Below are 25,296 nucleotides of genomic sequence, written 5' to 3'. Positions count from 1 at the left end.
AATATAATAATATATATGCCAGCTTATATAAATATTTAAAAGAAATAAAAAAAGCATTGAGGATTGAAAAAAAAAAAAAATGACCACGCTATAGCTATTGTAGCTACCTTGTCAATTGAACAAACAAAAAATCACTGTAGTTACGCGCATTCGAGCTTTTTATATATAGAAAAATTTGTTATGTCAGTATAACAATATATATATCAACTCATATAAATATTTAAAAAAAAAAAAACACTTATAGCTGCTATAGCTACAGTGCCATCTGAACAAACCAAAAATCACTATATCTACACACATTTGTGCTTTTTATATATAGAAAAATGTGTTATGTCAGTATAATAATATATATATTAGCTCATATAAGTACTTAAAAGAAAAAAAAAAAGCACAAACAAATGACTTTAAAAAAAAATAAATAAATAATTACTGCAGCAACATTGTCAATTGAACAAACTAAAAATCACTTTAGCTACGTGCTTTTGATATAAAAAAAGTGACCTCTTTTAAAAAAAAAATTTCTTGATAAAACCTCTTTTAAATTTGTTTGGTGGGGACTAAATCGTTACATTAGGAATCCAAAGTAGATTTTGAGGGGAAAAAATAAAAAGTGAAAGTAAAATATAGTAGATGTTCCGCAATAACTTTGTTCCAGTAAAAATTATTGCTATATTTGTTACTACGTATGTTTTATTAAACTTCTGTCTTCTACTCTTTAGAAAAGTCAACTGCTGCTGTCTTTCTCTTCTGGCAACTGGCAAGTACGGAGCAAATTGGCATTTCATTCCAACTTGCAAGATTTTAGGTAACAGCCCTTAGTCCTTTGCCATGAATCAATCTATATCTTCTTTGTTATTGGTATCAGTGCAGAATCATGTATCTAATCATCATCCTCAATTTCATGTCCGCTTCCATCAATTTCGCCTTGATAATTTGAGTAGTTCCCTTTAGGAAATAGTTGGGTTGTTAACACAAGATCATTTGAATATAGAATCTTTTCTATTTTCAATTTTTTTATAGCTCTCTCTCTTTTCAAGAATATTGGTGTTTTTAGACATGCTGTAGTTCAAGAATTGTTGGGGTTCAACTTTAACCACTATCCAATCTATAAAATATCCATCTGTAATAAGATTTCTGGCAAAAGCGTAGCCTTGATTTTCCAGTCTAACCCAGTTAATCTTTTAAACAAAGACACCAAGTTGTTTTTGGGATGGAGAAAGCTGTTAGAATTGAGTGAAGTTATTATTTACTATTCTGTGTAAATAGCTGTACAGTTGTCTTATAGGCCCTTAACCTAGCTAGAGTAGTATGAAGGTAAGGTAAATATGAGTACAGGTGTGGTACAAAGTACAAGAAGGTATTGAACATAAGGGTGGCAATTTGTGTTGGTGGGTCATATGCATGTTGAGTTGAGTTAGGCATCGTTGGAGTTGTGTCAAGATAGAGAGATTCAATTACATGGGTTGACACGAACATGATTCATTTAATAATCATGTCAAAAACCCCTCATTCCTAACATAACCCTTTTATTATGTGGCCAACATGATCCATGTACCATGCTTAATAAACAAATTGTGTTAGGTTGACACATACATGATTCAATTCAAGTCGTTTAATAAATATGTTGTTTTGGGGTTGACATAAAAACAACCTATTTCACCTTTTTAATAATTATGACCCAAAAAATTGAAATGGTTAACATAATTTTATATTTTATTAGTACATAAATTATAATAATTGTAAATAAATAAATTCCATGCAAATTCATATTTCATAATAACATTGATTAAAGTACAATTAGCAGACCAATTCTATTTCTTTGATGGAATGAGTTAAGATTTCTAGTAAAATATAACTATATTTTTATTACAAGGAGGGCAGTCCTTAACAATGAATTAATTTATAGTTGTACGTCAGGTAAGCAAGTCATTATATAAATCTTGTACTTGGCAAGGGTGTGTGAATTAACTAATTATAAGTCATACAGTCAGCCAATTATTGGAAGCGCAATTTTCTATTCGTTAGGAATAAGAATTGCAGCAATGACTGTTACCTTAGTAAGTCTTAATGTTGAAGGTAGGATCGTTAGGAATTCAGCACTAAATTAGATTACTTGAAGTGATCTTGAAGGGTTTTGAATAGGATTTGATATTTAAGGGTTTAGGTAATACAAATATTGGATCTTTAACATATTTGATGGTTATTTTGGTATTAAAATGGTGAATAGAATGATAAATAAACAAAGATAAATACTAGGCAATCTCACCTAAGTTTTCCTAAGCAATCGCATTTAGGTAAGAGAAGGCAATTGCCCTCAAAGTTTAAAAATAAGCTATTGGAATTTTATTAAAACCAATCTCACTCTGAATGCCATTGACCACAATAAATCCTTTATACAGGCAATTAGTGATTGAGCACTAGAACCAGCTTTCCCTTGCCTCTTAGAAGTCTTCAAAGTGGGCTGACTGTTATCTTCCCCATTAGGAATGTTTATCCTTTTTTTTAGTGGAGCTGAAGGTTTGAGGAAAACTGCTCTTGAGACTTGGGTGCCTTAAACTTTACAGAGTGATCCATTAGATAACTCCTCTATCTCTTTAGTGGCATTTCCTTGAAAATTTCTACATAAGGCAATTAACTTGCAAGCATATTTTTGGAAATAAGATTAGGTTGTATAAGAAGCATAAAATTCATAAGCGTTGTTGCTGTCACATATTGAGCCTGTAATAAGGTTATAGCTTTTAAAAATAACTTCAATATGTTATAGCTTATTTGATTTTGTTTTATTTATACTTGATCTTAAATTTTTGATTGTTCCTTCCTTTCTTCCTCCTCTCTCTTTTCTCTTCGTCATTTCACTTAATGCAGTGACCATGGATATAGTTGGGAGTCTTGGGACTGTCATTGGGTTTGTTAATTCATCACAGGGAACCCTTGCCACACAGTTCTCCTATTTGAGAAATGTTCGGAAACACCAAGAGTCACTTCATTTCAATATGGAAAAACTAAATGGTCGAGCAAATGACATCAAAATGGAGATTAATATGGGATTAACATACTTGAGTAAGAAGCTAAAAGGTGAGGTAGAGTTGTGGCTCAAACTTGTGGAAAAGGTAAACAATGAAGTGGATAGCTTAGAAAATGAAATCATCACTACAAGAAGGTGCATGAATGGTGTTTTTCCTAATTTCTATTCAAGATATAAAATAGGAAAACATCTTTTACAAAAGATTAAAAAGGTGACCGAGCTTCAAGAAGAGGGAGTGTTTCCAAATGGTTTATTTATTGATTTATTGCCAGATATAGGAAAGTTCATGCCAGCAACACAGTTAATCGGTAACACAATACAAAGGGATATTTTGCTTGAGATTTGGAAGTGTCTGATGGATGACAACATCAATAAGATAGGTGTCTATGGTATGGGTGGAGTTGGAAAGACGACCATTATGGTGCATATATATAATCAACTCAATGAAGCTCAAATATTTGATAATGTTATTTGGGTGACTGCATCAAAAACTTTTGAGTTGGAGATATTGCAAATTGAAATAGGGAAAGCAGTAAACCTGGATCTAAACCAGGAGTTCTCATTCAGTAATAATTTAATCAGGAGATCAACCATATTATTTGAGCATTTGTTGAGAATGAAAAAATTTATTCTAATCATAGATGATTTATGGAGTAAGTTTACCTTAGAAGAGGTGGGGATCCCACAGCCAAATAAAGAGAATGGTTGTAAGTTAATAATCATTACTCGACTCATGGAAGTCTGTCGGGGCATGGAAACACAAAGAGAAATCAAGGTGGGCATGCTTTCTGAGGAGGAAGCCTGGAATTTGTTCACTGATAAAGCTGGAATAGATGACTTTCTTTCTCCTGAAATAGAATCCTCTGCAAAGCTGATTGTTAAAGAATGTGGTGGTTTGCCGCTTGCAATCATCACTGTGGGACGAGCCATGAGGAAAACCAATGATGCAAGAGTTTGGAAGAATGCACTGGAAGAATTGAAAAGTTCAAGAGCTGAAATTGAAGGCATGGAGGAAGATGTTTTTGCACGTCTGAAATTCAGTTATAACCACTTAAAAAATGACAGGGTCCGCGCTTGCTTTTTGTACTGTGCATTATATCCTGAGAATTATAAAATTGTTGTTGAGGAGCTGATTGAGTACTGGATGGCAGAAGGTTTCATAGATGAAGTGTGGGATAGGGAGCATGAGAACAACAAAGGCCATGCATTGCTTAAGGAACTCAAAGATGCTTGCCTGCTGGAGGTTATTGGAACAGGGTGCGTAAGAATGCATGATTTGGTGAGGGATTTAGCAATCAGAATCACAAAGGAGAGTCCTCGGTTCATGGTCAAAGCTGGTGTTGGATTGAAAACATTGCCAAGGACGTGGATGGAAAATGTAGAGAGGGTCTCTCTAATGGAAAACTACATTAAAATTCTTCCAGATCATCCCCATAGCACAAATTTATCTACTCTGCTCCTGCAACAGAACCCCCTAATGGAAAAAATCCCTGATTTATTCTTTCTGAACATGCAAAAACTTAGAGTTCTTGACCTATCTAATTCTCCAATAAAGTCACTTCCAGATTCCCTTTCCTGTTTACAGAATCTGCGTGCAATCATGTTACGCCTTTGTAAGATTGAAGAATTACCTTCACTAGCGATGCTGACAGAGCTGAGGGTGTTGGACCTTTCATATACCATGATCCAAGAGTTGCCTAGTGGTATCAAAGGCTTGGTAAATCTTAGGCGTCTTGATCTTTCTTATACGGAAGAGCTTAACATGTTTCCTGCTGGGGTCATCCCAAACCTGTGCCGCCTAGAAAATCTATCGATGTTTGGAAGCAAATGGAGATGGTCCTTGAATTCACAGGGAAATGGAGGAGCAGATTTTGCAGAAATCAAAAACTCCTCACAACTAACTAATCTTGGTCTTTCCTTTGAGGATTCATACAGCTTCAACAACTATGTGAGATCTAGACATTGGCGGGTGCTGAAAAGCTACCATATTGGTATAGGACTTCTATCAAGCCTTTTACCTATTTCCAAGGGAACTTACAGTGCAGAAGTTCAAGGCTGTAACCTCATCACCAATGGGAGTTCAATAGAGCTTCCAGACAATACTCAAGAGTTGGCATTGCAGGGTTGTGATGATATTGACATTCTTTCTAAACTGTCAAGCACATCAAAATTGGATGACCTAAAAGAGTGTTACATCTCCACTTGTATTGGTTTAGAGTACATCATAATGGCAGATGAAAATTCCTTTCCAAGTCTAGAGAAATTGATCCTCCGGAAGCTACTTAACTTGAAGGCAATTTGTTATGGAGCTGTGACAGACAGTGTATTTTCTAGGTTAAAAACCCTGCACATCCACAATTGTCACAGGCTTAAATACATACTCACATTTGATTTGTTATCATGCCTTCAAAATCTTGAAGAGGTTGAGGTATGGAATTGTCATTCAATTGAGGAAATCATTGAAGGGAAGGAAACCAGTGGGGTAAATAGCAATGCTTTTCCTCCTATCATGATTCCTAGGTTACGTCTCCTATACTTATCTTCTTTACCAGAATTGAAATCCATTTCCAAAAGGGTATTAATTTGTAATTCATTGGACTCTATTGATGTATGGGACTGTGAGAAGCTAAAGAAGCTTCCATTCTTAATGGACAACCTGCCTTCTTCCCTCATGCACATCAGCGGAAGCAGAAAGTGGTGGGATGAGTTGTACTGGGATGAGCCTAGTTGTAAGAGTCTTTTACAACCTCTTTTCAAGGAAGATAAATAAAACAAAAAATACTGACTACCTAGGCACGGGGCAAGTCCTTTTGAATTGTTATGGACATTTCATCTGACAGTGAACTGCCACTTATTTTATTTTATTTTTTTTGAGAAGAAACTGCCACTTGATTGATGACTTCATCAGCATGAATTGAACATGTGGCTTCAATTTTGGGAGTTCAGACATTTTGAGCCCAAAATTTGTGCTGACTCACAAGGCATTCCATTGTCAATATTTTTTTTATTAATATGCAACTTGCAAGAAGTTGCATTCAATGATAACTTGTGGTTGACTCGTGGCATCTGCAGCATTGTGAATATATCAAAATGCCTATGGGCCTATGGCTTCATACTTTCCGGGCAAAGTTAAGACAGTGCCTCTCTCAGCAAGCAACTTTTTAGTGCTCCCTTGTATCTCACTGAGACCAGCGTAGCCTGCTTGAGTAAGTGATGCTTCACCAGACTGCATTTATACCACTCAATAGGATGAGGGACCGAGTTGTGAGGACTGGATCATCTGGCTTCCCGTTACATATGCTTGAGGGAATCTTTGAAACAATCAACATTCTTGTGCTGCTTTTATTTAATGGAAGAAAGAGGCTACAAAGAGGCCACAGTTAAAAAATTTAAGATCCAAATGCAAGCTGCATATGCAATTGAGGGTCACAGAGGTGAGAATAGTCATCCAAATTGCTTTACAATCAGAGCTTTCGTATCTTGTTGGTAGGTCATTGCTCACTGGCTTCCTGCTTCACAAAAGGGAGAGGTCATGGTATGCTTCTTAGATTGCTCTCTCCAAAAAATTTGTGAAGGGAAGCAAGTCAGTGTATGCATGGTCTTTAGTTTAGGCTACTAATTTTTTGTGGATTATTTAGCTGCAGGGATGGCACAAATCTAATGTTATGTAATGATACTAATGTCGTGGTTTGAACCATAACAGTTGAAATCATGGGATGGAGTTCTTTCTAAAGAACACTAGAACAAGTTCTCTTCAAGCATTCTCTCCCTCTCTCTATCCGTTGGGTTCAGCCATGGACCACTATCAGTGGCAATTCTTCCCGGTGCTACCATTGGAGGACCAATTCTCTCGCTGTGTGTTTGTCCTTTTAGTTTTTCTTTTTAGTCCATTTACTTATAATTTTCTTTTATCCTAATTTTCTTTTATCCTATCTACCTATAATTTCCACTTTTTTTATTTTTTATTTTTTTTTGCATTATTTTCTCTTATTTGTTATTTTTTGGTGGATCATTGTTGATGGTTGTCTTGAAAGAGATCTCTTTAGAAGTTGAATGTGTTTGGGGCCTTTGTGCATTGCACAAGACTAGTCCAAAAACACATACAAATGCTCTCGAAAAAATGCCCTACAATATAATATTGCCAATAGTGATATATCTAAGAAACAATCTTGTGCTCATTCAAAAAATTAAAAAACCAAGTTCAAACATAAAAGAAACAGTCTTGTGCTGATTCAGGAATTTTTTAATAAAAGTCAAATTCAAACATAAAAATTGAGTTTAATCTTAAACTCAAGTTCCATAAAAATTAAACAAACCAAATTTTGAACATTTTAGTGCTCAACTTAACTTATATCAATGACTCTATGTGATTAGAACTTGCAAGTTGAAAATTGTGAAGAAATTATTATTATTTATTTGTTTTAACCCCTAAAATAAAATTTTAAACAATCAAAACTTTTTTTTTTTTTTTTTTTAAGCATAACTGAAATAATCTTAAATATGATCCTCTTGCCAATGTTTTGGCATTTTTAAATAAATAAATAAAAAGCCCAACAACAATCCAATTTGATCTAAAACCTTGAAAATAAAAATTAGTGGCCGAATATGAATGTGCTTTTAATTTGTTATTTGTCAAGTGGGAACTGAGGGCATAGGTTAGTCAATCAATGGGTAACAAATGTTAACACTAAAAGACAATTAAACCATTAGATGATGGGGGATTCTTCACACACACACACAAGGGGTATGACACAAATCAAGGGCGATTGAGTGAAAATAAAAGCAAATGTTAACACAACAAATATTTTCCAAGTGTCCATTTACGAATAGCTTATCTAAATTTTTGTTGAAAGTAATGTAAATGAAAGGTAAACACTAAATAAAATAAGTAGAGACTCACATAGGACCTACAAATAGTAGGGGAAAAAAAATGTTAGCTACAATCAAGACTTAAATGTACACTTAATATAATTGCAAAGAACAATAGTTCTCAAAGTTGAGTTGGATTGTTAAATAAAAGAATTGTAAAGAGTAAAGACAAACTAATAGATAAAAGAATTCTGAGTAATAATAATTAAAGTTCACTTAATAATAATAAATATGTTTATTGTATTTGAAAACAATAGAAGATTTCTAAGATTTCATTTTAGCAACAATAATTAGATGAGACACATGTCGCAAAATTAGATTCTAATTGAATCCTAATTTGAAATTTAATTGAATTTTCTCTTAATTTTGGCTTTATATATATATATATATATATATATGTTAGGTTCAAGTTACACTTGGTGTAACTTTAAGCAATATTACACTACTCAATATTTTTTACTGGGATGCAAATTTTGACATATTCACCGTTAGATTACATTATTTTTTTATATTCTCTATTCTTGCAAAATTTCAAGGTCATTCGGATGTAGTTTACCATTCGATCCATAAACTCATATTTTATGTATTATTTTAAACTATAAAAACTTAAATTTAAAAAATTGATTGATGACAAGACTATTAATCTTTGATCATCTTGAAATTTTGCAAGCATGAAAAATATATGAAGATAATGTAATCTAATGATAGATTTGTCAAAATTTGCATCCAATTAAAAAATATTGAGTGATGTAACATTATTTAGAGTTACACCAAGTGTAATTTAAACCCGACCGTATATATGTATATATATAGACACACACATACATGTTAGGGTTGATTTCACATTACCTTCTTTGTGGATTTAAAAATGTGTTATCGCTTTCATGGTTAAAGCATTAAAAATATAATAATAAACAGTGCAGTGCAATTACGATATGAATGAGTAATATTTGCATAAATTTTGGAAGCTGCCTATGTTTGGCTAAAGAACACTAGAACAAGTTCTCTTCAAGCAGTCTCTCCCTCTCTCTTATCTGTTGGGTTCAGCCATAGACCACTGTCAGTGGCAATTCATACCGGTGCTACCATTGGAGGACCAAAACTTTCGCTCTATGTGTGTTTGTCCTTTTAGCTCTTCTTTTTACTCCATTTACTTATAATTTTTTTTATCCTATCTACCTTTAATTTCCACTTTTTATTATTATTTTTTTTAATCTCTTTTCTGTTATTTTGCATTATTTTCTGTTATTTGTTATTTTTTTTGGTGGATCATTGTTGATGGTTGTCTTGAAAACAATGTTATCAAGAGATCTCTTTAGCAGTTGAGTGTGTTCGGGCCCAAACAAGTGTGCATTGCACAAGACTAGTCCACAAAACCCATACTAGCCCTTGAAAAAAATGCCCTACAATATAATATTGTCAATAGTGATATTTCTAAACGTAAAAGAAACAATCTTGTGCTCATTCAGAAAATTAAAAAACCAAGTCCAAACGTAAAAGAAACAATCTTGTGCTCATTCAGAAAATTTATAAAAAAAAAAAAAAAAAAAAAAAAATCATACATAAATATTGAGTTTGATCTTAAACCGGAGTAGTATAAAATATTAAATCAAACCAAATTTTGAACACTTTAGTGCTCAACTTAACTTATATCAATGACTTTAAGTGATTAGAACTTACAAGTTGAAGATTGTCTAGAAATTATTTTTTAGTTTTGTCACCCAAAAAAAATAAATAATAATTTAACAAAGATGAATGGTCAAAGCTAAATGACGAACAAAGATAAGCAGTGCAAAATTGAAAATCCTAGCCCCCAGCAGGATGCAAAGAAATACTATTTTACTTGAAGTGAACAGTCAAATTGCTATATATGATATATTTTCTTCACCACCAGTTGCTTAGAAACAAAATAAAGCATTCACTGTTACAAAAATATGCTGCATTGGTGCCATATGTTCATAACCCCAATCCACAATTAAGTAGTCTTGTAATAATAATCTCATTTATTGTGTCACAGAAGTTCGAACTCTTCAATATATATTTTCAAACCAAATGTGAGAGGTGTTATTCTTACAAAAGACAGGTTCCTGAAATAACCTCCCACCATAATAATGAACAAGAAGCAGCATTATAATCTTACAACCTGGGTGAAAGATACGGACGATCCCATTCAGCTACAATGTGGTCACGGGTAATCTCTTTAAGTGAGCGACAACCACTTAAAGCCATCGTTATTTCAAACTCATCCCGAAGCATCTGAAGTACTTTTCTTACACCAGCCTCGCCTTCAGCAGCCAATGAGAATACAACAGGTCTTCCAATCTGATACACGACAAGAGGATCATATGGATAACAATTAGCTAAGGGACCTGGAGCTTGGGAGTAACTATTCTTTCATGCTTCTTAATTTATACATCATTTGTCAGATTATTAATTTTATCCAAATTTCCCGAAAAAATGTCACAAGATCCAACACTAGGAAGTACCATTGCTATTACTTTTAAGATCTTAATACTGTTAAATTACAAATTGTAATTTGTATTCAGTAATATTAAATATAAGAATCCAAGGCAAGTAGAAATATCTCATTGGTCATTATAGGCAGCTATTTCTCTGTAATGGTCATATAGCATAATATTTACTCACAAATATGCCCGATGCTCCTAGAGCCAATGCTTTAAAGACATCTGTCCCTCGCCGGATTCCACCATCCAGAAAAACAGGAACTCGGCCTTGTGCAGCTTTGACAACCTAAGTCATCCATATCAGAACCATAATATTAAAATATTACAAGGTTCGATTTCAAAGCAATGCAACTTCAACAAATTCTTTTGACATATGTACAATATCAAGATAAGGGAAAAGCAAATTTATGAAACAACAGAAAAACTCAGTGATACAATCTAAAAATTTGGAAAAACTGAATGACAAAAAGAATTCAGGAATATAAATAACCAAAAAAAAAAAATCACCACCATATAAGTGAGGACAACAAAATCTCTTAGCATGCGCGCGCACACATAATCTTTATCTTCTAGCAGATTTATCAATAATTTGGAAATACATTTGTTTGTGACTATAGAGGAAGCATTGTTACAATTCTTGCATTCAACTTCAGGGAACTTGTGAGGAATATATTGAAAAGAAAGTAAACTATACAAATTAAAAGAGTGACACAAGAATAACAGAACTAAGCATGATATCATTGGATTACCTACACTTGTTGATTAAAAATGCTTATATATATGCTTATATATAACCCATTATGGAAAATTGAAATGTTTATAAATGAACTACATCATGCTGGAGCAAAAAAATAAAAAATCTACCTCTTCCAAAGCCATAATAGTTGCAGGAACATAATCAAGTTGGCGAGCTCCATGATTGGACACAATGATTCCTGCAGCTCCAGCTTGTATGGCTAGCCTTGCTGCATTGTAGAACATGAGATGGGATTAAATTAGAAGATTGTTGAAAATTCTAGATTTAAAAATAAATAAATCAGAGAGGGATTTTTTTTTGGGTAGGGTTTTTGGGGTGGGGGGAAGGTTTCTGTTCACATACTATCCTCAGCAGTAAGGACACCCTTCACAAGAATTGGTAATCGGGTGATTGTCTGAAGCCACTTCACATCCTGTTCAAAAAAATGAGAAAATAATTCAAATTAGTACAAATTTCTCATATTTCTAGAAATCTTATATATAAACAGCCATCTTACCTTCCAGCTGAGAGAGCGGTCAATTTGTCCAGCAACATAGGAAGCTAGTCCAGAATCATTGGTCTGCAGGTCAACCCCACGTGTGATCATGGAGAAAATATATATATATATTATATGGAAAATGGAAAATTATCTGTCTCATATTAAAAAGTCATATTGGTGACCCACCTTATCCATTGTTCCAAGATTCAATCCATCAAAGTTCTTCAAAGTCAAAAATGGTGGCAAAACAAATCTGTAGGAGAACCCGTCAAACAATTAAGTTTCTTATGCAGAAAAGTCGTAGCTTATTCTTCAATCATGTAAGAAATATTTGGACAAGCTAATCCTTTTTAATTGTTTTATCTTCCTTTATTTTTCAAATTACACTTTGAAAAAATGTTCACCTGTTCTTGATGTCAGCCTCCCTGCGGCCAAGCCTTGGAGTGTCCACGGTCAGGGCAATTGCATTGAAACCAGCCCTTTCAGCTCTTCTTACAAGCTGTGCAACCACATTCCTGTCTTTATACACCTGAAGAATAACCAGAGAAAGCAATTCTAAGACAAGTAACAGTTAAAAAGAAAAACCCATTAAGCAGCACACACTTTACTGAAGTTACTTCAGGACTCGATAAAAAGTAATGACTTCAAAAGTAGGAAGTAGGATGATCTCTTGAAAAATAGCCAGAGGGCCACTCTGTTGGAACAAAGAGAGCTTGAAACAGAAAAGAAACAGAAAACTGACAGGTGACAGGATTTATTAGAAAAAATATATCAATAAGAAGGTAAGTTAAAAATTAAAGGGCCCCAGAGAGGGGTGGGGAGAATATGCAATTAAATCTGGGTTTGTGACTAATGAGGTTTTTATAATAACTCTTCAAGATGCTCAAGCCAAGATCAACAACAGACAACAGTAAGTAAAAACACTGATTTTATCAAAGGAAAGAGAAAGACAAATAACAGGAAATTAAGGGATGATCTCTTGAACTCACATAGAGTTGGAAAAAGCGAATGCCAGGTCCTGTTGAAGCAACCTCTTCAACACTGGAAGTAGCCCATGAGGAAAGTGTCTGAAACCACCAATCATGCATAAACAACATGTTAACATTGATTACAATTATTTTGGAAATCCACAGAGTGTGGCAGGCCCAATTGGTTTACACATTGAAAACACCCCCCCCCCCCCCCCCCCCCAACCCACTGTGGGAACCAAAAAAAACAAAAAATGGTGGAAAAGCCAACCATAATAGTGCCAGCTGCTGATGCTGCTCTTGCTGTTGCATACTCTCCTGCATGAGATTTACCTTGTTAAATTTAACCTAAAATCTTTTTTATTTATTTTTTATAAAGAAAAAACTTTCTGATATGTACACTAAAAAAAATTAGCCATCAATCAAACTATATCAACTTGCAAAAACTCTTTATAAACTTTTAAGCATGCATTTCATAATAAAAAGTATTTCTTAGAAAGTGCAGCTACACCATTCCCATGGATGATGTTAAAAGGAGCCATGTAGTTGGCCTATAAAGAAGAATGCTTATTCAAAGTTACCAGCATATTCACCTTCTAACTTAAATAAGATATCAGAATCTATTTTTTGTGAAAAAACTTTCAACTGCATTTAGAAGTACCTTTACCTCCATTTAGGGAAAAAATAGTTTGAATTTTTTTTTCCTCTTTACCTCCATCAAAATAAATTAATGCATACTATATAACTTTGGAACTCTTAAAAGTGTCTAAGAGGATTGGTATAGTACAGCCTGACACTGTTGTGCTTAGTACTTGAAACAAAGACCAATAAAAAATTAAATGGAAAAGGAAAAGAGAAGATGACAGCAGAGTGTAGAAACTATTGTATCAAGTTCCTCTTCTAAAGAGGTGAAGTTGCATATGAAATTTTGGAGATGAAAATTACAAGATATAATTCTTTTAAAACCTCTTAACTGCTTAAAGCTTCCTGGAAAAGCAGGTGTTACATACACATACTTTTGTTTGAACCAAGAAGAAGAAGCATACTCTTGGTTCTGAAATGAAAGTAGAACAAGCAAGCAAGTTACATATTGTAGCCAATAGGAAATTTATCTCTAAATTGTCCCATACGCACCCCAACATCATCTTTAAGGTATGAATAACGTAGGTATAATGAACATATTATGCACATATTTTGGACATATATAATATACATGCCTATTTTATATTTAACAATGCCATATATGTATATATGTACAAATGTATGAATATAACTAACACCAAAGGTACATACCTTCAGGGTGAGCCATCTTCTGCATGGCTGTGGGAGCAATCATGATGGGCATTGAGATTTTGAAGCCCAGAACCGTTGTGGCCATGTCTATCTTGCTTACATCAACAAGAATACGAGGTCGGAACCTATTTCCAATAAACAAAGAGAAATTTTGAGAGAAGAGATGCAACAACAAATCTGATGTAAAGAAATAAAAGAATGAGGAACATAACCTACAATTGGGAAAAGGAAGAACCACAATTTGTTTTCAGGAAAAAAGGGAAAATAGCAAGTACAAAATAGATATCAAAGCAAAAGCATGGATCACAAGAAAAAAGGCAAATGAAACACAACAGAGCAAAAGAAAACTATTTTTGGGGTCACTGTAAAAGAATAGCTTACAAAATCCTTGAGAATGCATTTCGGTTCTCCTTAAGAGTCCATTGGTCCTCTGCACCTGATGCGTAGTAGTCATAAACCATCTTCGGCAATTTCTCCTTGGCAATTGCCTCATACTCCGTAACATTAGTTATCTCCATCTCTCCAAAGGATTGTTTATGCTATCTACAGAATATTCTGAAAGTGATTTTGATAATATTAAAATCACACAAATTCTGATAAAGGCAATAATGTGCAAGACCCTATGTAAGAAGTGCATGCTTTAGAAATTGAGAAGAGTATCCATCAAAATAAAAGAAAATTTGAAAAACACAAGTATGCAGTATATCTAAATTTACTAAAACTGGATTCTATGAAACATTTTTCTGGCATATATAAGCAAATTCATAGAGCAAAATCGCTAAAAGTAATGCAACCAATATTCAAAGAAGTTCATTGATGCAGGACAACCAAGGCTTCCTGCCTAGATTAGTCCCACCTTAAACCATGAATTCACCACCTAAAGGTTGTTTGGAATCACCACCAAACACAATGCAATTTTTCACAAATAATCTCTTATTAATAATAATAATTGTCTGATTACAAAATAAATCATCTGGAGCTTTATATAGAGCTTCCAGGATTTACAAGATAAAGATAAACATCCCCACAAGTCAAACTAAACAAATAAAAACGTTAAAATCTGAAATTATCCAATGAAAATCCAAAATAAAATATTGAGATAGTTTCTAATTATGCTCCTGTATCATTCATAAACCACAGAGAAACAGGGCTTAGTCCCCTGAAATTGCACCTCAAAAGTTTCTACCACCTTCATGCATTTATCCATTATAAGATTCATCAACACCCCTAGCTTGAAAATAGTGATCCTCCTATTTGTCATGCTTTTAAAAGAAAAGAATGGGCATCCACTTTATTTTAAAGACATGAAATTCCCCACCTTTATTACTAGGTAATTAGCTCAAGCATTCAAAGGGACTTTTCACTTTTTTTGACACCGAATCAGTTCTGATTGGCCAGCTTACAAAGAATACAATTAAACTGCATGCAATCAAATTCTGTAAAAACCAAATAAGCCAAACACAACCTGAGACTAAAATCCCAAGTCATAAGAACTACAACAAATTAACATAAATCACAAACTGATTTTAAAAAACAGTCACAACCCGTTTCAATATAAAAAGTAAAGACCTTAACTTTTACATCTCAATCACAATCCTAATCAAAACCCAGATGCGAATAATCCTATAAGAAACAGAGTATACAGCAGCATACAGTGAAAACCAAAGTAAAAGAACACTGAATATGAAACAACGGTTAAGCAAAGAACACACCTTGGGCTCCTTAGGAGAAAGAACGAATGAGAGAGTGCCAAAGAGGAGTTGCACAGCAGATAATGCTGAAGAGAGAAGCAGAGAGAGAAAGTGAACGTCCTAATAATACGATACAAAGAAGAAAAAGAAAAACCAAACAAATGGTGAGGGAAGAAGAGAGAGAAAGTATTGGTTATGTTAAGTGAAAGACAAAATGGGTAGGGATGACATGAGAGAGAGAGAGAGAGAGAGAGAGAGAGGGACAGAGTGGATTGGCTTTTCGAGGTTAGCATTGCCAACCAAATCTGTTTCATGGGATTTAGACTCGTGTTGCGTGGAGAGAGAATTTTGTCTTGTTTAGGATAATCAGTTCACTTACATCACCGCTCGCTCATATTAAACATAGCAGCCATTCTTTGAACAGAGCCTTGACTCATTCATGAGAGAGCATTATCATGTGTTATTTGTTTTGTATGCTTGGACTATGTATTATTATTATTATTATTTTTTTTTTTTTTTTGAGGGAATGCTTGGACTATGTAATTATGTACATATATATCTTCTTCTTTTTTTTAATGATGTACATGTGATGTCTATCCTTTGACTAATAATATTTGTGCACGTGTTACTGTTAATGATGATCAAATAAGACCCTTAGTCTTAAGGTCATTTTAAAAGTTTGTCAACAGGTAACAATGAACCCAACTAATGCACAATTCTTGGAGGACCAACATAATTTGTTGCAATTTTTTACCATAACTTTAAAGTTAGTCAATTTATGATTGGAATATTATTTAACACATGAATTCACCATTGGTTTTTCGTAATAGTAATCCAATCATAACTCGAGACATATGTAAATTGTGACAAAATGTATAGTAAAGTTTATGCATCTAAATTTTTTCATTAGCTCTGACTGTTTCAGCCATAATGTATTCTAGAGAAAATGAGTCATTTTTCAAAAAGTAGTTTCTATAAAATTATCTCATTTTCCTAAGTTTGGTAAAATCTTAAATAAGTTGAAAAATAATCTCTTAACTTTCTTTATTTAGCTTGCTACGAGATAGAGTTGTTTTCCAAAAATATTTAGTAGAAAACAGTCTCTAAAAATAGACTATATTTTTTCTTTTGACTCATTTTTCTGATGTTACAAAACACTAGAAAATATGAAAAACTATTTTCACACAACGTTTTCCATTGAAACAAACATAGCGTAATATAATATCATTTTAGAGCATTTTATTTTAAAATAAAAAATATATATTTTTAGAGTTTTATGCCTAAAGGTGTTCCCAAGTCGATTCAAGTCGGTTTTGGACTCGACCAAATCACCTTGGGTGGCAGAAGATGAGACTCATCGTCAATTAAAGAGAGCAACAATTTGGTTTGGATTGGTTGTCTAGGCGTGGTGGTTGGAGGTTGAAACCAAATAAAAACGACAACAAGAGCATTTTTGATAGATTTAGTCGGAGTTCAAAAAATCTAGTCAAAGAATGTGAGATCTTTTTCAAATATTTGGGTTTTTTGTGTCGGGCTGAGTTCATCGGATTCCTAACTGAGAAAACCAACACTCAAAGTGTTTGAGGGAAGTTTCCGGTTTCAGACCATCCAACCTATCACCAACTATCAAAGTTAGTGAAATCCGGATGGATAATTAGGTGCAATATATACTATGAGCTAAATTTGTTCATAAATTCTTACTATGATTGAGAGTTAGTGCAATACCAATAAAGAGTTGACATTCAAAGTTAAAAATTTCACTTCTTTTCTCAGCCTTATATCATAAAAGGAAAAAAAGTTTTTTTTTTTTTTTAAAGGAAATTTTTTAACTTTAAAAAAAAAAAAAAAAAAATCTTAGCTCTCAAATGACTTTTTAACTTGAATCACAAGCCTTAATCGGCATTGCACCAAATCTCAATCTATCCAAAAAAGTGTACTTGTGTTAAAAATATAAATCTCACATTGACTTATATATATATTTTTTCCAAATGAAAATGACTAAAAAATTTTAACATTATCTTGCCTTTAATATTTCGAAAAAATAAAATAAAAAACACACATTTGTATTAAATAGTTTTATTCCTAAATATAAAATATATGAAAAGGTAACAAGCCATACAACCTTATTTAGTCTCTTAGTAAATACTATATATAATATCAGTTTATCAATTTATCTACTAATTAAAAAAATAATTTATGAGCTAGATTTAGGTAAAAATATTGAGACTCGAGAGCTTTGTAACTTAATTAATTGACACATTTTTAATTTTCAAGACATCTATAATTTAAATATTTTTATTCTCTCATTGTAACTATGGAATTATTATTATTAAAAAAAAAAAAAAAAATCTAGATTAAAAAAAATAAGAAGAAGCAAGAGTTTTTAAGCGGATTGAGTAAGAACTTGCCTTCATTCCACCCAAATACTAGTCTAGCTCGTGTTAAAATTTAGAAAGAAGAGATGGCTATCCGTGTAAAACGCAACCATCTATCTTCTATAAAAGTCTGAATTCCGGTTTGAGGCTGATTAGTTCGTGCTTATCACGAGGCGCAGCATGAGTGAAAAACGGGGAATAAACTTATGTGAATATTTCCTCAAAAAAAACAAAAAACAAAAAAACAAAAAAACTTATGTTAATATTAATAAGAATCCCACCTCACATCACATGTCACAATATTCAAAGTAAGGACACTCACAAATCACAATACAAAAATTGTATAATAGCGCAATTATTGTACCACTTGTTGGAAATTAAGATTTCGAGAATGTTGGTGGAACTATATACTATTTAAAACATGTGAACACCTTACACCAATCAAACTTTTCTCTTTATGATTTCTTCTTCTTCTTTATTGCACAGGATATCATTGCATCATCTACCACTTTTTCTCTTTAAGCAAGTTGTTTCTTGGTACTCGATTGGAGTTTGGAGATCTATTTCTTTTCTTTATAGGACGGATGAAATTTATAATAGTCAAAATATTAATATTACTTTGGCAAATGTTAACAAGCACCATGCGGTACTTATTAAGGTTAAAATAATGTGGGTTTCACTTAATTAAAAAATTGAATTAAAAAAAAAAGGGTATAAAGCTGACTCAAAAGTGTATAAAGCTGACAAAATACTAACATAAAGACGAAATATCTAACACAAAGTTTGGTGTTAATGACCTTACGGTGCCTGTTAATACAACCTATATTACTTCTAGGAAGAGAATGAGGCGAATAGAAAATAATAGAGTGGTATCTGATGAAGTTCGAATTGTCAGCCAAAAATGATCGTCCAGAATGGAGTCGTCCACAACTAACCTGATCCTACAGAAAAGACACAGTAAAAAGGAGAAATGTGGGTCACCGGTGTGGTGCCTGCCACAAAACCTCCGATGCTAAAGTTAGGATGGCTAGAATGAGAAAAGTAGTATTAGAATATCAGTATGTATGAACTAGAGTTTTCGAACCTTTTGTCGAGTCTTATAGGTAAGTATATATAGGTGCTTACTTCTCCCTTCTAGTCGTTGGTGCTGCCTTAATGGTAGCTTTATTTCCGTATTAGTAACGCCTCTGCAGGGTGTTAATGGTGGGATATTCCTCCAATGGTACAAGGGCTCATCATTGTTTTGTAACGTTTCATCAATGATTGAGGACAAGGGGATTCGTCCTTGCTTGGTGGTCACTGCTAGTTAAGTGAGTCCTGGAGTTACTCTCGTCCATTGCTTTCCCTATGGAGGAAGATATGATCGAGACTATCAGTTGCCCCCCATATCCCGAGGTCGTCCATATTTTGGACGGTCTCAAGGATATGAGGAGTTTTTTTTTTTTTTTTTTTTTTTTGGCAATTGGGGCGCTTAGGGTTTTGCTCCCCATATTAATTGCTCCGTGGCGGTGTGGCACACATCGTGGCCACGTGTCCTACTCTGATGGGCTAAAAAGTCTCATTTCCGATGAAACCTTTTCAGCTTTCCTGCACTTTTGAAGGCAAACCTTTTTAACCTTTGCCTTTCTTTTCTCATTTCTTCATTTTCCTTCTACGTTTAGTTTTTCTGACTTCACAATTGCGCGTTTTGCTCTTTGTCTTCTCAGTTTCCTTCCTTATTTCCAAGTATGCCCTTATTTACGCCTTTTTCCTTTCCCAGTTTTATTGTATTCCCTTTTTATGTGCTCCTATTTCCTTTTTGAGTTGTGTCACTCTCCTTAATGGTGGATTACTCTGAAATTAGGCACACTTCTCCCTCCATCACCTTCCTTTTTACTCGCTTAACGGCGCTGATAGATTCTTCTAGTGACCCATAATGTGCGCTTTTATATTGCTCTAGTGATCCATACCCATAGATTGGGAATTTCGTTGTAGGTGATAGTGGCCTTGGTTTGGTGTTGGGTGACTTACGTCCATTGTTGTGCAAATCCCTAGCTTGGTTTAAATCTATGCGTGGGGACTTAAGGAGGGAAATTATGGGGTCTGAGGTGAGATCAAGTGATCTGGAGAGTGGTTCGTCTTTTGGTGTAGGCATGGTTGGGGCGGAGATAGACACAGCTACCTCCGTACCTTCGTCCTTTCACCCTTCTGCTTCTACCACACCCCGTATGACATGCCCTTAAAGAAAAGTGTACTTTGAAGGTAGACGTCTTTAGTAAGTTTAGGGATAGGTTTTAGTTCCCTGACGAGACCAAGGTTCGTTTTCCTAGGAAGGGTGAGAAGGCTTATGCCTTTGCTCATGGTGAGGTCTGTTTTTATGAGGCTGCGTTCTTGTGCGACCTCAGGTTTCCCGTCCATCCATTCATCATGGAGCTTCTTCACCACCTGAACATTGCTCCTGGGCAGCTTATGTCGAACTCTTGGAGAATCGTCATAAGCTGCATGGTGATTTGGACAACCATAGCAGATGGGGATATGATCACACTTAATGAATTCGTCCATCTCTATCATTTAAAAGAGTCCTAGGAGTTTGGGTATTATGAGTTTGTACACTGGGATAGAAAGTCTCGCCTTGTCGTTGACCTCCCATCGTCCTTCCACTACTAGAAGTCTAGGTATTTCTTCGTGTTGAGTGATGGTTGGGAGACTCTTTCTGACGATTTTTGGAAGGATGTCCCTAGGTTGCTACGCCAGTGGGAGACCCCTCAGCTTGGTGTGTTTGCCTCCTATGAGATGTTTTTCTTTTCAATCTTCTGTTTATGTTAGTCGTCCTTCTAATCTTATGTAGTTTTTTTCGTTTTGTAGTGAAAGAGCATCCTGAGCTTGAGGATAAGTTTGAGGAGCGGATTCAAGAGGCTATCAAATACGCAAGCACCATCGAGGATTTTGACGAGCTGGTTGATCCACGCATGTTAGCTCGTCACTGTTTGGGACCAAAGCCTTCTACTTACGTCCTTCATGCACTTGATCGGGAGGAGAGGAAACGTGAGTTGTCTCGACATACTGGATCGTCGTTTCCTCCTTTTCCTTGCTTTAACCCTTTTCTCTTTTTGGTGCAGAGATGACGACCAAGTTCAATAAGGAGATGTATGCAAAGATTAAGGAGGAGAAGAAGAACAAGCTCCTTTCTAGTATTGGCCAGAGGAGGTTAAGGATTACTGACAAGGAGAAAGAAAAGGAGACGGGGGAGAGAGATTAGTCCACCCCTACCCTGGATGAGGGTCGCGCTGTTTCTCTCGGCATTTCAATCGAGGAGGTCATCCCTCCTTTGAAGAAACGAAAGACAGGGGATAAGGAGAGGAGAAGACAGGCTCTAGCATATGGGCCGATGTTGGGGCAGCCATGGCTCGGGCAAATGAACTCCTCACCCTTGAGGAGATGAAGGAGATTCGGACATGCCTTCCCATGAAATGATGAGCCGTCATGTTCATAAACTCGTGTAGGTAACCTTCTTAGTCTTGTTCTTTTTGTTTCATCTTTTGGTGTTCAGTTGCATCTATTAATGTTGGTCATTGCAAATTTTCTATTGCCAAGTGTTGGGAGAGATGATGCAGATCACTTCCCAATACTTGGCCAATGAGGAGAAGGTCGTCGTGGCTACGTCCAAGGTGGAGGCGTTAGAGGCCGAGGCTTTAGGCCTACGAAAAGACTTAATTGCTGCTATGGACGCCCATAACACCACTAAAGAGCAGATCTTGGTTTTGACCGAGCAACTGAACTCTGAGAAGTTGCCGATAAAACAGAAGGACAAGTAGCTTGCAGCAGCAGGCCAGAGGATGAAGGCTGCAATGGCCAAGGCCGTCCATGCCTTCCAGACCACTAACGAGTATAATACCATTTTATTTGGGTGGTACTTTAAAGGTTTTGAATTATTAAGGAGGTATCTGATAAAGCATAGGCCAAGGACGAACTTGGAGGATCTGGATTTCGAGGCCGTTAATAAAGAGATCGAGGCAGACGAGGCGGCCCAAGCAACCCAGATTGCTGTGACCACTGGCAAGGATCCTCTCGAGGCTGAGAGGGACTGAGATGACGCTCCCCAATCATGATTCTATTGCTCCTTTTTTTTTTTTTTTTTTTTTTTTGAAAATGCCCTGTTTGTTTTAGGGCTTTTGAATAGTTTTTTCAACTTTATATGTATTTACCTTTATCCTTCTGGTTTGTTAATACTTCTTGATTGCATTTCCCGTTTACTGTAGTTTGCTTTGAGTACACTTTTTACCCATTTTAGGGACTTAGAAGAATTTTCGAGGAGATATCCTTTTCATCCATTTGAGGGACTTAGATATCTCCATCCATTTAAGGGACTCAGAGAATTTTCGAGGAGATATCCTCTTCGTTCTTTTGAGGGACTTAGAGAATTTTCGAAGAGATATCTTCTTCGTCCATTAGAGGGACTTAGGGAATTTTGCCCAAAATGTTAATTTGGTCATTCCCTTTCAGAGGACGGCCTTGTTCCATCCATAGGGTCTCTTTGACTTAGCTTTTGCTGAGAATGTTGAAATTGCGCCACTTTTTATTCAAAAATGATTCACATTCCTCTAGGGAACCTCATTTGGACAAGTTCTAAGGAATTTCATTCGAACCACATGCATCCCTTTAAGGGATCTTTATCGTTTCTGATTTGGACGGTGTACATCCATTTTAGGGATCTTATCGTTTTTTACTTGGACAACATACATGTAGTGACCCAAAAAGGGGGGTCTTGCATTCCATGGAATCCTACATCGCCTAGGGAAGCACATGAGAATGTGTTTATAAGGAATTACCTCCTTTCAATGTTTAGAGGCCTTTTCCCCAGTGCAACCTGGGGAAGAACAAAACCGTGAGAGGTATGGGCCCCAAAACAGACAATATCTACACAGTTGGGGCGGGGTCATTACAGATGGTATCAGAGTCATGCCCTAGCCGGAAGTGTGGGTCCCACACATAAAGACGAGTGTGCCCATAAAGGGGGTGGATTGTAGTGACCCAAAAAGGGGGGTCTTGCATTCCATGGAATCCTACATCACCTAGGGAAGCACATGAGAATGTGTTTATAAGGAATGACCTCCCTTCAATGTGTAGAGGCCTTTTCCCCCCACTGCTGTGTGCTTTGAGGGAGAACAAAACCATGAGGGGTATGGACCCCAAAGCGAACAATATCTACACAATTGGGGCGGGGCTGTTACAGATGGTATTAGAGCCATGCCCTAACCGAAAGTGTGGGCCCCACACGCGAGGACGTGTGTGCTCGTAAGGGGAGTGGATTGTAGTGACCCAAAAAGGGGGGTCTTTTTGGGGTATGGACCCCAAAGCGAACAATATCTACACAATTGGGGCGGGGCTGTTACAGATGGTATTAGAGCCATGCCCTAACCGAAAGTGTGGGCCCCACACGCGAGGACGTGTGTGCCCGTAAGGGGAGTGGATTGTAGTGACCCAAAAAGGGGGGTCTTGCATTCCATGGAATCCCACATCGCCTAGGGAAGCACATGAGAATGTGTTTATAAGGAATTACCTCCCTTCAATGTGTAGAGGCCTTTTCCCCAGCACAACCTGGGGAAGAACAAAACCGTGAGGGGTATGGGCCCTAAAACGAACAATATCTACATAGTTGGGGCGGGGTCATTACAGTACATCCATTTAAGAAATCTTGTCGTCTTTTTTTTAGTTTGGACGATGTACATCAATTGAAGGAATCTTATCGTCTTTTTTAGTTTGGACGATGTACATCCATTTAAGGAATCTTATCATCTCTCTTTTTTTTTTTTTTTTGGACGATGTACATCCATTTAAGGAATCTTATCATCTTTGATTTGGATGAGATTTCGGCATTCGGATGGTGAGATTAATTTGAGAGAGAGATAACCAGACTATATGAATTGCTGAGTAATACGTTTATTTGAATTGCATTAAAAAGTATGGGGTCATGCTGACTGTTTACAATTTGATTATAGTTCTTATTCGTAATACCTCTTTAGGTGCTCAACATTCCATGGGTTAGGTAGCTTATTCCCATCCAAATCCCCCAGGTGGTAACTTCCTTGGCGAGAGTAGTGGACGACCTCGTAAGGTCCCTCCCAGGTTGGTCCTAATTTGCCTTGTACTGGGTCCTTTGTTGCAGGAGTCACTTTCCGAAGGACGAGGTCCCCAATGTTAAATGTTTTGAGTTTTACCCTCTGGTTGTAGTACTCAACCATCTTCTACTGGTACTTGGTCATTCTCTAAGAGGCTTGGTCTCTGACTTCGTCCAAACAATCCAAATTTAGCTTCAATTGATCGTCGTTGCTTTGTTCGACAAAGAACTCCCTCCTGAGGTTGGTGAGTCCTACTTCGACTGGGATGACTGCTTCTGTACCATAGGTTAGGTTGAAGGGCGTTTCTCCTGTTGGGGTTCGTGCTGTGGTCCTTTAGGCCTATAGAACGCTTGGTAACTCCTCGGGCCATGCTCCATTTGCCCCCACTAACCGGGCCTTGATGATTTTTAACAAGGTGCGGTTCGTTACTTCCATCTGTACATTAGCTTAAGGATGTCCTAAGGATGAATATTTATTTTTGATGCCCGAGCTTAAGTAGAATGACCTGAATCCGTGACTGTCGAACTAACGACCATTATCTGAAATGATTGTCTTAAGGATTCCGAACCTACATACAAAATTTTTTACCTTTGCTTCTGTGATTGCTACCAGTGCTTCTGTGATTGCTACCAGTGCTTCTGCTTCTACCCACTTTGTGAAGTAGTTGATTGCAACGAGTAGGAACCTTACTTGTCTCTTTCCCTGTGGTAGGGGGCCCATAATGTAGATCCCCCATTGTGCGAATGGCCAAGGCGAAGAAATGGTCGTCATTTTCTCTCTCGGGACTCGTTGGATATTTCCATACCTCTGGCAACTGTCACATCTCTTGACGAAATCCGCTGCGTCTTGTTGCATTGAGGGCCAAAAATAGCTTGCCCTCATGATCTTTTTGACGAGGGACTTTGCCCCCATGTGATCACTGCAAACTCCCCTGTGAACCTCTTCCAGAACATATCTCGCTTCTTCCTCTGCAACACATCTTAAGTAAGGCTAGGAGAAGCCTCTTTTGTAAAGCTCGTCATTCAGCACCATGAACCGGGTAGCTCGTTTCTGTATTTTCTTGGCTTCTTCATGATCTGGTGGTAGTTGTCCATCCTTAAGGTAGGATAGAATGGGGTTCGTCCATCCGGAGCGGGCATGCACAGGGAAGGTTTGAAATTCTTTGATACTAGGAGAGTTTTGTTCTTCTAGTCTCCAGACGGTCACATTTGCCTGATCATCTGCTAAGGCACTACGGGCTACTTCGTTGGCTTCGGCATTTTAATCTCGTGGGATTT

The 25,296-nt window shown here is 36.0% G+C and overlaps 2 protein-coding genes across 5 annotated transcripts; one reads left to right on the top strand and one right to left on the bottom strand.

Annotated features, from left to right (window-relative positions):
* Nucleotides 1–713: 713 nt before the first annotated feature.
* On the top strand, nucleotides 714–7,065 carry LOC126726456 (probable disease resistance protein At4g27220). 3 transcript variants are annotated; one of them, XR_007655886.1, is made up of 3 exons: nucleotides 714–805; nucleotides 2,866–6,459; nucleotides 6,729–7,065. XR_007655886.1 is itself a non-coding variant. In XM_050431717.1 (2 exons), exon 2 carries the CDS (start codon nucleotides 2,871–2,873, stop codon nucleotides 5,793–5,795), a length of 2,925 nt encoding a protein of 974 aa, XP_050287674.1. In that variant the 5' UTR covers nucleotides 714–805; nucleotides 2,866–2,870; the 3' UTR covers nucleotides 5,796–7,065. The 3 variants fall into 3 exon arrangements, 1 of the variants encoding a protein (XP_050287674.1); XR_007655887.1 differs by having other exon boundaries at nucleotides 6,664–7,065; XM_050431717.1 differs by having other exon boundaries at nucleotides 2,866–7,065.
* A 2,666-nt stretch (nucleotides 7,066–9,731) lies between these two features.
* On the bottom strand, nucleotides 9,732–15,806 carry LOC126726455 (glycolate oxidase-like). Of its 2 annotated transcripts, none has more exons than XM_050431716.1 (12): nucleotides 15,568–15,806; nucleotides 14,237–14,398; nucleotides 13,856–13,980; nucleotides 12,834–12,880; nucleotides 12,584–12,661; nucleotides 11,999–12,123; nucleotides 11,781–11,847; nucleotides 11,613–11,675; nucleotides 11,459–11,528; nucleotides 11,224–11,324; nucleotides 10,541–10,645; nucleotides 9,732–10,216 (listed from the first exon to the last, which is right to left on the bottom strand). In XM_050431716.1, exons 2-12 carry the CDS (start codon nucleotides 14,371–14,373, stop codon nucleotides 10,031–10,033), a joined length of 1,104 nt encoding a protein of 367 aa, XP_050287673.1. In that variant the 5' UTR covers nucleotides 14,374–14,398; nucleotides 15,568–15,806; the 3' UTR covers nucleotides 9,732–10,030. The 2 variants fall into 2 exon arrangements, with proteins under 2 accessions (XP_050287673.1, XP_050287672.1); XM_050431715.1 differs by having other exon boundaries at nucleotides 14,237–14,410; nucleotides 15,568–15,804.
* Nucleotides 15,807–25,296: the final 9,490 nt, after the last annotated feature.

The sequence above is a fragment of the Quercus robur genome, chromosome 5 (assembly GCF_932294415.1).
Source record: "Quercus robur chromosome 5, dhQueRobu3.1, whole genome shotgun sequence".
Lineage (NCBI taxonomy): Eukaryota > Viridiplantae > Streptophyta > Magnoliopsida > Fagales > Fagaceae > Quercus > Quercus robur.
The sequence above is the reverse complement of the archived record's forward strand: the minus strand, read 5'-3'. Positions and strand labels throughout refer to the sequence as shown.